At 42.1% G+C, this 16,502-nt stretch overlaps 1 protein-coding gene and 1 long non-coding RNA gene across 12 annotated transcripts in view; one reads left to right on the top strand and one right to left on the bottom strand.

Moving 5' to 3' along the window:
* The window catches only part of LEKR1 (leucine, glutamate and lysine rich 1), a 221,482-nt gene that overhangs the window by 194,370 nt on the left and 10,610 nt on the right, over nucleotides 1–16,502 (top strand). For 10 of the 11 annotated variants that reach the window (XM_051818730.2, XM_070072606.1, XM_051818732.2 and 7 more), the window contains one exon: nucleotides 2,028–2,327. In XM_051818730.2, the coding sequence (XP_051674690.2) occupies nucleotides 2,028–2,327 (300 nt within the window). Of the gene's footprint in view, nucleotides 1–2,027; nucleotides 2,328–6,753; nucleotides 6,815–16,502 lie in introns of all 11 variants that reach the window. The other variant, XM_051818734.2, reaches the window with a different exon arrangement.
* LOC138849352 (uncharacterized) lies at nucleotides 4,160–16,003 on the bottom strand. Its single transcript, XR_011388100.1, has 3 exons — nucleotides 15,805–16,003; nucleotides 9,823–9,882; nucleotides 4,160–5,274 (listed from the first exon to the last, which is right to left on the bottom strand). It is a non-coding gene; the product is annotated as an uncharacterized lncRNA (long non-coding RNA).

Below are 16,502 nucleotides of genomic sequence, written 5' to 3'. Positions count from 1 at the left end.
ATTTAAGTTTTTCTTAAAGTTCTCCTATTTTTACAGGACTTAAATTGTATGTGTATATATTAATCAACACTCAGTGGAGAAATCATATTTTGAATAAACTTATTAAGAGCCCATGTTAATTAAGCAGCAGATGAGACCTAATAGTCTCTGTATTTGTGTAAAGGAGATATGGCACAATCATTTCAAGAGTTCATTATGAATAGCACACAACCAGCTAGTTGGATGTATGACCATAGCAGTACCATGGGGCCCCACTCTCAAAAAGGCCTTGTGCTTTGTATTTAATGCTCTTCAGATGCTACCTTGAAATTATTAATAGTTTCATCTCTGCATTTGTGTTATGTGAGTTCCTAGCAGGACAATGAAGCATGTGTGGTGAGCTTGGAGCCCCCATTCATCTGAGGTTCTCCCTCCCCTAGACTGGTTCTCACCTCTCACTTCCTGGCCCTTGGCACCCCAGGCTCTGCTGAGTCTCCCCTTCACCTTTGACTCCTGTTGCAGCCCTGGGTGGCTCAGGAACCCATCAGCAGAGGAATGCAGACAACAAGCTTGAACTTGCCAGATGTTAAGAGTTTCTCAAGAGAAGTCCTTAGTCCTAATTTTGTTAAATGAAATCTCCTGATTTTTAAATGTTGACTCCATTTATTAAAAACAAAACATATGTGTGGCTGTGTGAGCCTTTTCTTCCAAGACTGCCTTGCTCTGTTTGAGTGTCAGCTCTCCTCTGGGTGATGGAAACCACCATTCAGACTTAGCAGTGACCCCCTTCCCTCCTGAACTAATGGAAGGTAGCAGAATGTTAATTCATAAAATTACTATTTGTGGTGAATATATTTATTGCAAAAGCTATTCCATATGTAAATTAACATTTGAAACAAATTTTGGATACACAACCCTTTAAATAATTGTTCACAACATCCTGGGGACTTTGGTCTATGAATGTTTTCCAGATTTTTTTGTGGGTTAGCTTCTTGTTGTGCTAATATTTATAATATGACAATATCAGTAGTGTGAGTAATAAGGATATGTTTCATCAGAAGCAGCTCTGCTCTTCTTTTGTTTTCTGTTGTTTTGTTTAAGAAAAAAAGAAAACAGTCTTTTCCCTTATAAAGACCTCATGTGATGAGGAAGAGCTACTCCAAATTATTTTCTAATTTAATTATATAGAAGGACCACCTTCAGAGGCAGTATATTTTCTAAGTATTCTAGTATTCTCAAGAACTGTATTGTCCATTATGGTAGCCACATGTGACTACTTATATGTCCATTGAGTTTATTAAAATTAAATGAAATTTAAAATTCATTTTTTAACCAAACTAGCTATATTTCAAGTAGCCAATACTGGCTTTTGAGAGCTGTTATTTATATCTCTTCCCAACTTACTGATCAGTGAGATCACATTTATACCACAGAAATCAGATACAGACTTGGGATTTTTTTTTTTTTTTTGAGAGTCAGTTGTTAAACATTTGCCAGCATATCACTGTCACTAGCCTCATATTGCTAGTGTCCATCATTACTGAATTGCACAGAATATTTTTATCATCAAAGAAAGTTTCTGTTGGGCACTGCTACTCTAGAATGCACAGTTCCAGTGTATATAAGAAAGAAAAAACAATCTTGTTGAAGGAAAGCATGTTGGTATGGCATAAGTAGAGTATAACTGTGATGTTCTCTCTGCATCTCCAAGCATCAGGTATTTTGAGGTTCCTAAAACTCCCTAGTTAGGCACAGACAGGCCCCTGATTTGCTTGTCAAGACTTGAGATGTCCTTAGTAGCTCAATACAGTCACAGAGATGTATCTATCTTCAAGTGTACCCAAGTGAATAATGTGAGACCTTGTTAGATGGAAAAATAAAAGTTTGTCTTAACTTTCAAAATCTTGAAGGCCCACACATCAGAGGATTTGTTTTCATCTGATTACAGGGTACACTGATTAATTAGAATAAACCTCTTAAAAACCATAGGAACTCTGTGGTTACCTAGAGTCTGTTGTCTACAAACTAATGAGAGATTTATCTTACAGATATCTGACTTAATCGCAGGCGCTACAAGGGATCTAAGGCTAGAAGTGACCAATCTTGAAGAAAAACTCCATGAATCCCATATCCGATACGCTACAGAATCTGAATCAAAGGCAAAAGAAATTGAAAACCTTAAAAGTTTGGTTGCAGAATTTGAGTCTCGCTTGAAGAAGGAAGTTGACAGTAATGATTCACTTTCAGAAGACTTACGGAAGGAAATGCAACAGAAGTCAGATGAACTGGAAAAAGTAATGCTGGCACAGACACAACTGATGCAGCAGTTTAACCAGTCCCAGGAAGAGGTAGGGAGCAGATGATGATAGCTTTGCAATTATGGAAAGAGCACATGCTTTCTAAGCAAATAAAAACATGAATAGTAGCTTGATGTCATGGAAGAGTCCTGGACCTGGGACCATATCCTGGCTCTGTCCTTGCCAAGACTCACCTAACCTCTCTGGACATGAGCTGCTTAATGTCTGAAGTGCCCTCAGCTCCCAGTTCTTTTGCAAATGACTACTTATATCCCACAAGACTAGGAATGTTTATTTATTATGTCTCGTTCTATGTCTTTGCCAAAGAAACTTTGAGAACATTTACTGCTTAGGTTTAAAAAAATGTGGACAATGTATTTTAAATAAATTTTACTTTAGGGTTTTACTTTCTGTCAACCTAAACTTACAAGGTGAATGATTATTTCAACAATATTTTTATTTAAACTGGAGTAGGCTTATTTTGACTTGAAAACTGTTTTCTAATGAAATGTTACTTCTGAACTCCTAAGCACTTAAAAAATAGTGGAACAATTACTCTCTTCTCTAATCACCAACATCATGTCACATTATAATATTTGATCCCATTTATTACAGGATAGCAAATCAAGGCAAATTCTGAATGTTAGGAAGAAATCATATCTTTGTTGGTTTTATTGGCATCTTTTTAAAAAAGATTCATATTATTTATTTGAAAGGCTGAGTTAGAGGGAGGGGGAGAGAGAGAGAGAGACGGAAGGGAGGGGGAAAGAGAGATCTCAATCTTCTATTCACTAATTCACTTCCCAGATAGCCACAATTATTTGGTTCTGGGCCAGGCTGAAGCCAGGAACTTGAAAACTCCATCTGGGTCTCCCACATGGATGGCAGGGGCCCAAGTACTTGGGCCATCTGCTACTACTTTTTCAGGCATATTAACAGGGAGCTGGATCAGAAGTGGAGCAGCTAGGAATCAAATCGGTATTCATATGGGTTGCCAACATTGCGGGCACTGGTTTAGCCCATTGTGCCACAATGCCAGCCCCCATTATTGGCATCTTAATAAAGAAATCAAAGAAAAGTACTAATATCAGTATTGATTATTAACAATTGTTGATTATTAAGAATATTATGGCCAGCACCGTGGCTCAATAGGCTAATCCTCCGCCTGCAGCACCGGCACACCGGGTTCTAGTCCCAGTTGGGGCACCGGATTCTGTCCCGGTTGCTCCTCTTCCAGTCCAGCTCTCTGCTGTGGCCAGGGAGTGCAGTGGAGGATGGCCCAAGTGCTTGGGCCCTGCACCTACATGGGAGACCAGGAGGAAGCACCTGGCTCCTGACTTTGGATCAGCGCAGTGCGCCGGCTGCAGCACCGGCTGCAGCGGCCACTGGGGGGTGAACCAATGGAAAAGGAAGACCTTTCTCTTGTTCTCTCTCTCACTGTCCACTCTGCCTGTCAAAAAAAAAAAAAAAAAGAATATTATATTCTTGCTACATTTAAATTATCATTCAAAATAGAAAGTTTATATAATTATTATAGGTAGGAAGTACACTTACTGCAATGAGTTATAAATATAAACTATGGCATGGACAAAATACTGGATCAATAATAGTACTTAAGTGTCCAGTGTTGTGGCACAACAGGTTAAACTGCCACTTGCAATGCCAGAATGCTGACTCCAGTCCTGGCTGTTCTGCTTCTGATCCAGCTCCCTGCTAATGCACCTGGGAAAGTAGCAGAAGATGGCCCAAGAACTTGGGCCTCTGCCACCCATGTGGAAGACCCGTGTGGAATTCCTAGCTCCTGGCTTTAGCCTGGCCCAGCCCTGGCTATTGGAGCCATTTGAGAAGTGAGCCATCAGGTGGAAGACTTTCCCTCCCTCCTGCTCTGCCTTTCTTTATTTGAAAGAGTTACAGAGAGAGAGTTCTTCCATCCACTGGTTCACTCCACAAATGGCAGCAACAACCAGAACTGGGCCAATCTGAATCCAGGAGCCAGGAGCTTTTTCTGGGTCTCCCATGTGGGTGCAGGGGGTGCAAGCACTTGGACCATCTTCTACTGCTTTCCCAGGCCATAACAGAGAGCTGGATAGGAAGTGGAGCAGCCAGGACTCAAAATGGCACCCTATGGTATACCGGCACTGCCGGGTGGGGGGGCAGCTTTACCCACTATACCACAGCGCCAACCCCCAAATAATAAATAAATTTTTTTAAATAATAATCCCTGGATCTGGGGTTGTGATAGAGCAGGCAAAGCCACACCTGTAACACCAGCTTCCCATAATGGCAAGTTTGTGTCCTAGTTGTTCCACTTCCAATCCAGCTCCCTACTAATGGTCTGAGAAAAGCAATGAAGGATGGCCCAAGTGCTTGGGCCCCTGCCACCCATGTGAGATACCTATTTGAAACTCTTGGATCCTGGTTTCAGCCTGGCCCAGCCCTGGCCATTGTGGCCATCTTGAGAGTGAATCAGCAGATGGAAGATCTCTTTCTTTCTGACTCTCCCTTTCTCTCTGTAACTCTGACTTTCAAATAAATAAATAAGTCTTTTAAAATGATGGTAATAATACCTAAGACAACCCTTATAAAAAATAAAAAATATATATGTGTTATAGACAAGGGACGGATTGAAGAAGGTGAAATAATTTCCGTAAGGTCATACAGCTTGGTAGAACCAGGATTCAAATTGAATTTCCAAAAATGAAATATAATGTTTCCTCTTTCAGGAAACCTGAGTTCTAGAGATTTTGCCTTTAAGTTTTAAGATGACCTCATGATTAGCACTCAGCATCTCCAGGCCTCAACAAGAAGCAAGCAAGCAAACAAAAAACAAAACCAAATAAGCACAGTACTTACCCTGCCAGATGGCTAAGGAGTCAAATGATTGAGCGTCTCATGTTGGAGCATAGTGGCACAGGCTCCAACAATAAGGGAGCCACATCAGCAGTCCAGACAAGGGTAGGGTGGAAGAGCACACTGACTCAACTCCACTGGAGAAACCCTGAGGGAGAGAGAGATGAGACAGCAGTGTTGAAGTTCTAAAGGAGGGACAGCAGGTTCAAGGAGAGAAAGGTCAAGGCAGCTAGACTCTGGACCAGCTGGTCTAAATGCTGAAATGTAGGTAAAAAAGAAAGCGAGAGATAACTTCATTTTTTTAATTTTATTTAATTAATTAATTAATTTATTGAAAGGCAGAGTTACAGAGAGAGGGAAAGACACAGAGAGAGGTCTTCCAAATGGCCACAACAGCTGGGACTGGGCCAGGCCAAGTCAGGAGCCAGGAGTTTCTTCCAGGTTTCCCACATGGGTATAAAGGCCCAAGCACCTGGGCCGTCCTCTGCTGCTTTCTCAGGCAAACCAGTAGAGAAGTTGAATTGGAAGTGGGGAAGCCAGGACCTGAACTGGTACCCAAATGCAACACTGGTGCTGTAGGCCATGGCTTAACCCATTGCACCACAGCACCAGCTCTGAGAGAGAACTTCTAAACTAGGATGAGTAGAAAAAAGAAAAACTGGGTCTGGCACTGTGGTGTAGTGGGTAAAGCCACTAGCCTGCAGTGTTGGCATCCCATATGGTCACTGGTTCTAGTCCCGGCTGCTGCACTTCCAATCCAGCTCTCTACTATGGCCTGGGAAAGCAGTAGAAGATGGCCCAACTCCTTGGGCCCCTGCACCCATGTGGGAGACCTGGAAGAAGCTCCTGGCTCCTGGCTTCAGATCAGCACAGCTCCGGCCATTGCGGCCAAATGGAGAGTGAACCAGTAGATGGAGGACCTCTCTCTCTCTTTCTCTGCCTCTCCTCTCTCTCTGTAATTCTGACTTTCAAATAAGTAAATAAATTTAAAAAAAAAAAAAAAAGAAGAAGGACTAAATTAAGAAAAAATGTTAGCGTCTATCTCGGTGCCAGGCACTGTGCTTGGTGTAGGCTCTGGTGGTGTGATTATAAACAGACTGACAACTGCTACTTCTGCTTTCAGAGAAGAATTTATTTTTGAGAAGCAGAGAGAGAAAGAGAGCAAGCTCCCACCTGCTGGTTCTCAAATGCCCTCAACAGCCAAGGTTGGACCAAACTGAAACAGGGAAGCTGGTAGCTGGTGGACTCAATTCTAGTTTCCACGTGGGTGGCAGAGACCCAATCGCTTGAGCCATCATTGCTGCCTCTCAGGGTTTTCATTAGCAGGAAACTTGAGTCAGGAGCCAGAGCCAGCTATTGAACCCCGATACTCTGATTTGGCGCATGGGCATCTTAACTGCTAGGCCAGATGCCTACCCCCAAAGAAGATTCTAAATAAACCTTGCACAGGCAATTAAATTAACATCCAGGGGGAAAGAAAGACCTAAACAGAAATGTAATATATAAAAAGCATGAATGAAAAGCTGGGAAATTTGCCTTTAAAGTGCCTATATGAATTATCTATTGCCATGCAACAGTTCACCGCAAATTCAGTGGCTTCAAACAACAAATATTTATTATCTCACAGCTCTTCTGGGTGAGGAATCAGTGTGGCTTAGCTGGTTGTCCCTGGCTCACAATCTCACAAGGTGGGTATCTCATCATTCACCACGGCTACAGTCTCATCCAGAGGCTCCTCCAGCAGAGGCTGGCTTCCAGGCTCTCTTATGTGGTGCTGAAAGGAATCGTTTTCACACAGGCTATAGGACTGAGTCTCTGGCTTGGCCAGAGGCCTCCCTCAGTTCCTTGCCACATGGCTCTCTCCACAGAACAGCTCACAGTGTGACCACTGACTCCCGCTGGGGCCAGCAAGGGAGTGAGATTGAAAGAGAGCATGCCGAGACAGAAGCCACACTTTGTAACTTCATCTTAGAAGTAGCCTCTCATTGCCTCTGCTGGCTTCTGCTCATCACTCAAGGTGAAATGACTGCACAGCGTGTGACTGTCAGAAGGGTGGGGAATCACTGAGGGTCACTTCAAAGGCTCCAGTCACTAGACCTCTGGAGGTGATTTTAGCAAGAGGCACTAGGCCAAAAGTGAAGAGTGGATTTCTTGTTGAGACGAGACATTGTTCACAACAAGAAGTCGTTCACAACTAATGAGCACAAAGCTCCTTCTGCTTGTTAGCTGTAAGAGGAAACTGCTTAGAAGTGAAGTTCTATTTTTTAAATGTGGACTTCTTAAAGATATCAATATCTGGTACCATTTTATTTTACTGATATATAAATAATCATGAATCATTTCTAGAAGGTGAAATGGATCTTCTCAAAAACAAAAATGAAGGATATGTTTTGGAGGGTGATTTCCATTAGTGGGGAGAGAGTAAGCTAGATTTTCCATTAGAAGCTACCAAAGTCTCACTTCTTAGTTACATAATTAGAGCTGAACTGTAAGAGTAAATAATTAAGGCTACTTCGCTGGCTAAGCATGCCAAAGTCCAGAATATGCTTATAAAAATAGGAAATGAGCCAATAAAAGTGATAGGTTTTATGAGCCAGAAAAAATCGAAACTATAATCTGTAAAGTAAAAAGCACTAAATTTTTGATCATGCATTCCAGACACTTGAAATTTCTCGAGTTCTGGAGAAGGAAAGCTGCATTTAAGTGGAGAACAAATTCCCAACAGAATAGAGATAAATTAATGGTCTAATAAGGAGGTTAATTAAGGGAAGGAAAGTCCTGTTCCTTTCAAGACGCCAAAAAGTGGTTGGACTTTGTTTTTAATTGTATGAAGAAAGTTCTCAAGGTTAAGAGAAAAGCCAAACAAAGCTTCTTAGGGGCAAAGTGGGCCTTCCTAAGTGGAGCCGGGATTATTGGAGAGAATACACAGAAACAACAAGGGTCACAAGGACAGGCAACAAAAGGCAACAGGTCAATAAGAAGAAAGAAAATGGAAAATAAAACTGCATTGGAATGTAAATGTCAACAAGGAAGCCTCTGAGAATTCTTCTGGGGAAAGACACATGCATTTAAAAAAATGGAACAAAAAGAGGGAGAAAGAAGAGAAAGTTAGTATGTAAGAGAAAAGCATATTATCATTAAAACCGAGTAGTTAAAATGAATCAGTGCTTGCTTCCTAATGCCTGTTTTCTGTTCCCCCAGTTCCATGTGAGTCGTGTTAAGATCTTGTAGCTCCACTGTTAGAGGCCTTATGATCCAGAGGAAGAATGGGGTACATTTAAAAAGAGAGAGCAAGAATGAGGAAGGGAGAAAGAGAGAGAGAAGGCAGGAAGGAAGGAAGGGAGGGAAGAAAAGAAAAATAGCTTTCATACAACCACCACAGGAAAACCAGGACAAAGAGTTGGGTATTTTTGTCGTTCTAAGACCATCAGTAAGGGGGAAAGGGAATATAAGGTTTAAATTCCATAGTCCCAATAGCCATGTAATGAAGATAAAAGATACTCAAAAGTAGAAAATAGTGCTCTGGGTTAAACATGGAGAATTGAATACATACATTTCTATCTACTTTATCCCATTACCACAAAAATGGCAATAATCAAGGCTGGCATCCCATTCGAGTGCCAGTTCTGGTCACTACTGCTCCACTTTGGATCCAACTCCCTGCTAACGCACCTGGGAAAACAGTAAAAGATAGCCTGAGTGTTTGGGCCCCTGCCACCCACGTGGGAGACATAGATGGAGTTCCAGGCTCCTGGCTTTGCCTGGCACAGCCCTGACCATTGCAGCCACTTGGTGAGTCAACCAGTGGATGAAAGATCTCTTTCTCTCTGTCTCTCCCTCTCTTTCAAATAAATAAATCTTCAAGAAAATTTTTAAAAATGAAGTGGCAATCATCCATAAGGATCAAGAGAACAAGAATTAACAGTAGATGAAAAATATATCAACAAAGTTTTGGAAAAGTGAAAGCAAGTATCTAGGAGGTAACTGAACTCAGCAGAATATTGAAAATTAATGCCTGCAGGGGTGAGTTTAGGGGGATCCAAAAAGGAGCGAGCCAAACCATGTGAACAGGAGAGACTCAGGAATCAGAGACCTCAAACACTTCTGAAGGAGGGACAGAGAGTGGAGCTGAGGGCAGGACTATTTGAAAGATTGTAACAGGAACAGAGAGAGCCTCAGTGGTGTGGGGAGCAACCGGACTAGACTGAGTTACTGGAATTAAGACTTATTCTATGCATCTGCTCTCCCACAATATGGCGCTGGGAGAGAAGTAAACAGCTTCCGCACAGCTGCCTCCAGTTCAACTAATAAACTGTAGAACTTGCTATTGATTGGAGGAGAGCAGCGTACTCGGCGTGTGGGCAGCCGAGTTAGGATTGGCGGAGGAGGACTATAAAGGAGGAGAGAGACGGCATGCACCAGGAACATCTATGGGGAACATCTAAGGGAACCCGTGCAGCCCCCGAGAAGAGCCGGCCGGCGGTGTGCCGCTCCCCTGCGGAAGTGGGGAATGTGGCCAGGGGGAACTGCCCTTCCACGGAGGTGGAAGGGATAGTAGCCAACCCGGGAAGAACCAGCAGCAAACCCGGGGAGGGCCGAGCAGACGAAAGAACAGCGCAGGGTCCTGTGTCGTTCCTCCACGAAGAGGGGGAGCGACACAGTGGCTCTCCCCGGTCCCCAGGCAGCCTCTACTTACCATCTTGGCAGGATACCAGAAGTTCATTCACTAGCAAACTGCATGAGAGAGGCACAAAACCTGAGGACACAAGAAAACAGAGTACAGTATGAAGCAAGAACCACAGAGAAAATCTGTGTATTAAGTGGTGAGACCCCCTCCCCCAGTTCCTGTCACACATTTGTGTCCCAGAACACTGGTAGCAGGCTTATATATCAGTAGCCAGGACTGGAAACCCTCCCTGGAGAAATGAACTGCCTTGAAAGATGACGCCTATGGACATTTACAGGGGGGTATCCTAATGAAACGGTTGTATCCATGGCCAAACTGTATAGTCAGAAGCATACCAGCCAATAAACCCTATCCAGGAACACAGAGTGTCTGTTAACATTCTGGAGACTCATTTTTAAACATGAAGCTTCTGTAGTATGAAGGACTAAAAAACCATAAACCGGTAAAAAAAAAAAAAAAAAAAAAAAGAAAAAAACAAACACGAAACCATTCAGGGAACAAAAGAGAGCTTCTGGAAAAAATAGAGTTAATAATCTGAGATCAAAACAGATGATACTGTGTCCATTAAACATGAGTAGGAGGCTATGAAAGAATAACAAGAATGAATTTTAAAAATGTAAAGGCTGAAATGAAAAAAAAATGTAGGTTAAATGATAAATCTCCCAGAAAGCAGAAGCAAAAAGCAAAGCCATGGAGAGAAGAAAATCAGAGGATTGGTGCAGGAAATCTCATACCCCAGTGGTAGGAGTTCCAGAAAGAGAGAGAATGTAGGGGAAGAAACTATCCAGGAACTGATTCAAGGGTATCTCCAAGAACTGAATGGTCCACTGTGTATCCAGCATAAAGGATATGACCACCCATCATGGTGCAAGTGCCCCACCAAGGCACTTTAGAATGAAATGTCAACACCCAAAGAATAAACGAAGGCCGGCGCCGCGGCTCAATAGGCTAATCCTCCGCCTGCAGCGCCGGCACACCAGGTTCTAGTCCCAGTCAGGGCGCCGGATTCTGTCCCGGTTTCCCCTCTTCTAGGCCAGCTCTCTGCTGTGGCCAGGGAGTGCAGTGGAGGATGGCCCAAGTCCTTGGGCCCTGCACCCCATGGGAGACCAGGATAAGTACCTGGCTCCTGCCTTCTGATCAGCGCAGTGCGCTGGCCACAGCGCGCTGGCCGCAGCGCGCTGGCCACGGAGGCCATTGGAGGGTGAACCAACGGCAAAGGAAGACCTTTCTCTCTGTCTCTCTCTCTCTCACTGTCCACTCTGCCTGTCAAAAAAAAAGAAAAAAAAAAAAGAATAAACCAAAGTACTTAAAAGCTTGGGTGGGGGAGGGGAAGGAAAGAGGACCAGCCAGTAATTAAAGGATCAGGAATCAAAACAGCATGAGAATTCTTAACAGCAACTGTAGAAAATAGAAGACAAATCTGAAAGAAGATTATTTCTAGCCTAGAATTGTGTATCCTACCAAATGATTAAGTTTTCAGTATCAAATTAGGATATTTTTGCAAAAATGATACTTTTCTTGCAGCCCTTCTCAGAAAGCTATTAGAGGCATAAGACACCATAATGAAGGGATAACTAAGAAAGAAGATTCAGGAATCTTGAAATAAGGGTTCCAACACAGGAGAGAAGTGGAAGGACTCCCCAAGATGAGGTAGGAAGAAGTGCTGGGCCTGCAGCAGTGCAACAGAGAACTGTGCATGCTGAGCAGGACAGTGTTCTTAGAAATGTGTCTCCAAGGATGAAGTGGAGCAGAATAGACTGCCTGGAGTGCTTGAACCTGTTGATAGGATATTTACAGTTCTGTGAGTTTACTGTGAAATCTGTAAACAACTCCTAGAAAACTAAGCAGATAAGTAATGAGGTGATGCCTCTAGATGAAACCTGCTCAAGAAAGGAAACAGAGGGCCGGTGCTGTGGTGTAGTGGGTGAACAGCTGCTGCCTGCGATGCCAGTGTCCCACGTGGCACTGGTTAGCTCCCTGCTAATGATCTGGGAAAAAGCAGTGGACATGACCCAGGTGTTTGGGCCCCTGCCACCCGAGTGGGAGACCCAGATGAAGCTCCTGGCTTTGGCCTGGTCTGGCACTGGCCATTTCAGCCATCTTGGAGTGAACCAGAGGATGGAAGATAACTCTCTCTATAACGTAAACCTTCAAAATAAATAAATCTTTTTTTAAAAAAGTGAAATATAAGTATAGTACTCCATATTGCTCAGGAGTGCATAATATTTATATATTTAAACATAATAATTGATTTGGCTAAAAAATTATGATAAAAATATCAATTGCCTATGGGGGTTGGGGAGAAGCATCTGTTGGGATTTGGTATAGGAAACTAAACACTCATCTTCCACTCTGTGAAGTCAATAGGTCATGTTCAAAATTTAAAAAAACAGATAATGTAAATTAGTACAGCCGATGTGGGAAACAGTGTGAAGATTCTTCAAAAAGCTAAAAATATAACTACATATGATCCAGCAATCCTACTAGTGGGTGAAAAATGAAATCATCTGTCAGAGAGACATCTGCGTTGCCATACTTATTACAGCACTATTCACAATAGCCAAAAAATGGAAACAATCTACATATCCATCAGCTGATAAATAGACAATGAAAATGGGGTATATATCTACAATGGAATATTATTCAGCCACAAAACTGGATGAAATCCTGTCATTTGCAGAAGCACAGGTGGAACCGGAGGTCATTATGTTAAGTGACGTAAGCACAGAAACTGAATGATCTCACTCATATGTAGACTCTAAAACAGTTGATCTAATAGATGTTAGGAGTATAATGGTGGTTACCAGAGGCTGGAAAGAGTAGGGGAAGGGAGGGATACAGATATTTCGATTAACAGGTACTAATTTACATTAGATAGGAGTAAGATATTCTGGTGTTCATTGCACAGTAAGGTGATTGACTATAGATAATGTACTGTGTATCAAAAAAAAAAAACTAGAAGAAAGGATTTTGAATGTTTTCACTGTAAGGAAATATTAAATATTTAAGGAGATGTTTATCCTGCTTGGATGTTATGACATGCATACATATGTAGAAACAACACATGGCACCCATAAATATGTATTAAAAAAGTAGGAGGAGGCATTTGGCACAGCAGTTGAGAGCCATAGCCTTGCCATAGCCTTGCCATAGCCATAGCCATAGCCTGTACTGGAGTACATGGGTTTGAGCAGTGACTCTTCAACTTATGATCCAGCTTCCTGCTAATGTGCACCTGGAAGGTGTTAGGTGATGACTGAGGTACCTGAGTCCCTGCCACCCACATGGGAAACTCAGATTCAGTTCTGAACCCCTGGCTTCGGCCTGGCCCAGCCCTGACTGTCGCAGGCATTTGAGCAGTGACTCAGCAGATGGAAAATCTCTGTCTTTCATATCTCTTTCTTTCTCTCTGTCTCTGCTTTTCAAATAAAGTAAAAATAAATGTAAATTTAAAGAATTTTAAATGTATACGTTTTAAAAATTGAAAACATATGAAGTAGTCATATTTTGATGTTATTTAAAAATATGAAGATAAACATCAGAAGTCATTAGCTTAAAGACCTGAACATGGTTGTTCCTGGGAGGCAGGACTTGCAAGTAGGAAGGAATGCTCTTTTTCATTTAAGCTTTATAATATTATTTTAACTGTATTTGACATATTACTTTAACTTTTAAAATTTAAAAATAATGGAGCAGAATACAGTATTAAAGACCCTGCTGTGGAGAAGGTGGCAGAAGGACATAGAGGAAAACCAGGAAAGCTGTCAGTATAGCACAGAAACAACAGAATATGAACCATAATCAGATTTTTTTTTAATTGTGAGAAATAAAAAAAATTAAGATAAAGAAGATTATAGTAATAGATGCCTAGGACATTTCTATTTATTCCTCAAGTCTAAGAGCAAGGACTACTTACTAAAGTGGGAAATACTAAGATAGGAATGAAATTGAAGAAAAATAGCAAAAATTTGATCTGGGATTTGTTAATATGCTGATTAGCCATAAGTATATTAGACATTCACATCTCGAATAGGCACTGTCCCCACAGGGTAAGCTGGCTGCAGACAGTTCTGGAGACATTCCTGTGCCCTGGGTACTTAAGCCCTGGAACTGAGTGAGATCACATGGGGGTGAGGGTTGAGAACAGGGACTGTGACTTACAGAGACTGAGAAGAGGAGGAGGAAAATCTAGCAAAGGTGACAGAGAAAGAAACTTCTAAGGAGGTAGGAAGAAAACCAGAGGAGAATATTGTCAAGGAGTCTAAGGAAACAAAGTCTTTAGAGAAGGGAGTTTGCAACTTACACAGGTCCATGATCTCTTATCTGAAGACTTTGGGTTTCCATATGTATGGAATTTAAGTTATTTTGAATTTAGTGCATATACCCCCCCCCCCGCCAGACCCAGGGCAGCCCCCTCCCATGCAATGACATTAACATTTCTGCAGTGAAACACCTGAATGTTCACATTGAATGGGATAAAGACTGTAATTAGCTTCCTGTCTGCCCAGACAGATTTTATCACCAAAGTAATGAATTACAAAAATTTTCAAAGCTTTTTAGATGTCAAAGTTATGGCTAAACGGTTGTAGATTCTCTTGTCTTTCATTATAACAGCTGTTTTTATTTTTTATGTTGGTTCATCTGCCTATCTCTTGACATCCTGGACCTATTTTTGTTTAAAAACAAAACAAAACAAAAAAAAAGTACATGTGTTAACTCTATAGGGTTGCAGATACAGAAACAGGACAAGAAAAAAGTCAAGTAAGAATTTGCCTCCAAGCTACGAACTGTGGTTATCAATAAGGGGTAGGAGATGGGCAGGGGATTATGTTAACTCTAATATTAAATTTTAAGTAGACATAACATTTTCAAACACAACTTATTTGGAGCGATTTTCTTAGATTTAGGGTATGCATGTATTATATTTGTACATTAAATCAATTTAGAGAAAATGGCCCACCTTTCTCTTTCTCCATAAAAATGGAGAAACCAGTGTACCAGTTAGTAAATTACCAAACAAGTGGCTCTCCATTTGGGGACATCCTAAGTAGAATTAGGACATCCATGTCTCTTCCGAAAAGGAAGGGGATAAAGGGAGGTTCTCTAACATCTGGCCCCACCAGAAGAAGGGGGCAGATCAGGAAAGCTTCTAGGGGCCATGAACTACTACCACTACTACTACTACTACTACTACTAGGCTTGGCTGTCAGGGAGTAAGGCTGAGAACCTGAGCCTCAGGGCGTTGACAGAGAGGGATTTAAACTGGGGGTGGGGAGGGGAGATGCCAGAAAAGTGACAGGATGCGCAGAAATACTGAGAAACTGGTTTTGTTGTGTTTAATTCATATTAATTAAATCTTAATTAAAGTTGTATTGTTGATTAGGAAAAGCAGTCCTGAATACTATGTCTTCATGGATTCTTCCTCCCCATCCTGCAAATCTACTCTTGAATCACATCAGTTTGGGGGATTATTGCCCCTGACTCTACAACTTGGTTTTGATGTGTCTCCTATCATTGGTTTTGTTATATTTGCAAGCAAGGAAATATACTTCTAAGAGCAACCTGCCTGACATCCATCTTATTGGAAATTTGTTCAGATCCTCATTCCTGCCTTACCGAAAGGCCATTTCCACTGCTTTTCTGCAGTATTTCGGACTGAACAGATGAGCTGAACAGAAGCGTTTGAATGGGAGCTGGGCACATCCTTTGCTAACTCCTACGCTTCTTTCTGGTTTCCACACCTTTTCCATAGAATCTCCTTTCACTTCAGCCCCCTACCCAGCTGGCTGGCCACCCACTTACCCTGGGATTTATCTAGTCAGGGTTGGTGAAAAGCGTAATGCCATCTTTCCATGACTGGTTCAGACCTCACTGGGTGTAGAGCATGAACAAAGTCTTCCATCTGTGCTTATTCTGCACTGAGGACTTGCTGGCATGTTCCTCCCGAATTATGCCGAGTACAGCTGATTCCCATTGTAAATAGATTCTCACCTTCAGAGCCATCTATTCAGCAAGTCTTCTCTTGCTTCTTCCACTGTGTTTGGAATTGAAAGCAACCCAGCTGTCTCTAAGGATGAAAGTCAAAACAAACACAAAAAATAAACCACTCTTACATGTCAGAGTGGAGGAAATAGCCCATTTTTTAATATTAAAAATTTCAAACAGATGGTGAGCTAACTTATATTTTCATTTTGACATTTACCTACTCTGTGGGAGTGCAATTAAGCCATATTTTAAGCCCATTCAAAGTGGCTTTTATCTGAAAATGTTGTAGAGATCTCAATAGGGAGTGCTCACTACCAACTGGAAGAGCCTAAGGATCCAGAAGCACTAGTTCTCCCTCACCTAGATCACCTTAACCAAAAGCCACTTGGAATAGGGGCCCCCACCATGCAACTTTTAGGCTCCTGCCGTCATCTCTGCCTCCCATCTTGCCTCACTCCAGGCCATTTTCCACAGAATCGGCAAAAGGCTCTTCCTTGCTAGTGCCCTGCTGGAAATAAAATTCCCAGTGACTCCAGATGGTTCTCAGAATTATGTCAAAAATCTGGTATTAACGGGTTGCCAAATTCCTTCTTGATCTAATCTGATCACTCCTCCCTTCCTCAGTCCTGGTCTTTCCTCCCCTTGGGCACATGCACCTGAGTCCCCTTTCAACCCCAGGTGTGCCTCTCCCTCTCTCCCCACCA

The sequence above is a fragment of the Oryctolagus cuniculus genome, chromosome 4 (genome assembly GCF_964237555.1).
Source record: "Oryctolagus cuniculus chromosome 4, mOryCun1.1, whole genome shotgun sequence".
Lineage (NCBI taxonomy): Eukaryota > Metazoa > Chordata > Mammalia > Lagomorpha > Leporidae > Oryctolagus > Oryctolagus cuniculus.
This window is presented reverse-complemented; position numbering and strand designations above follow the sequence as displayed.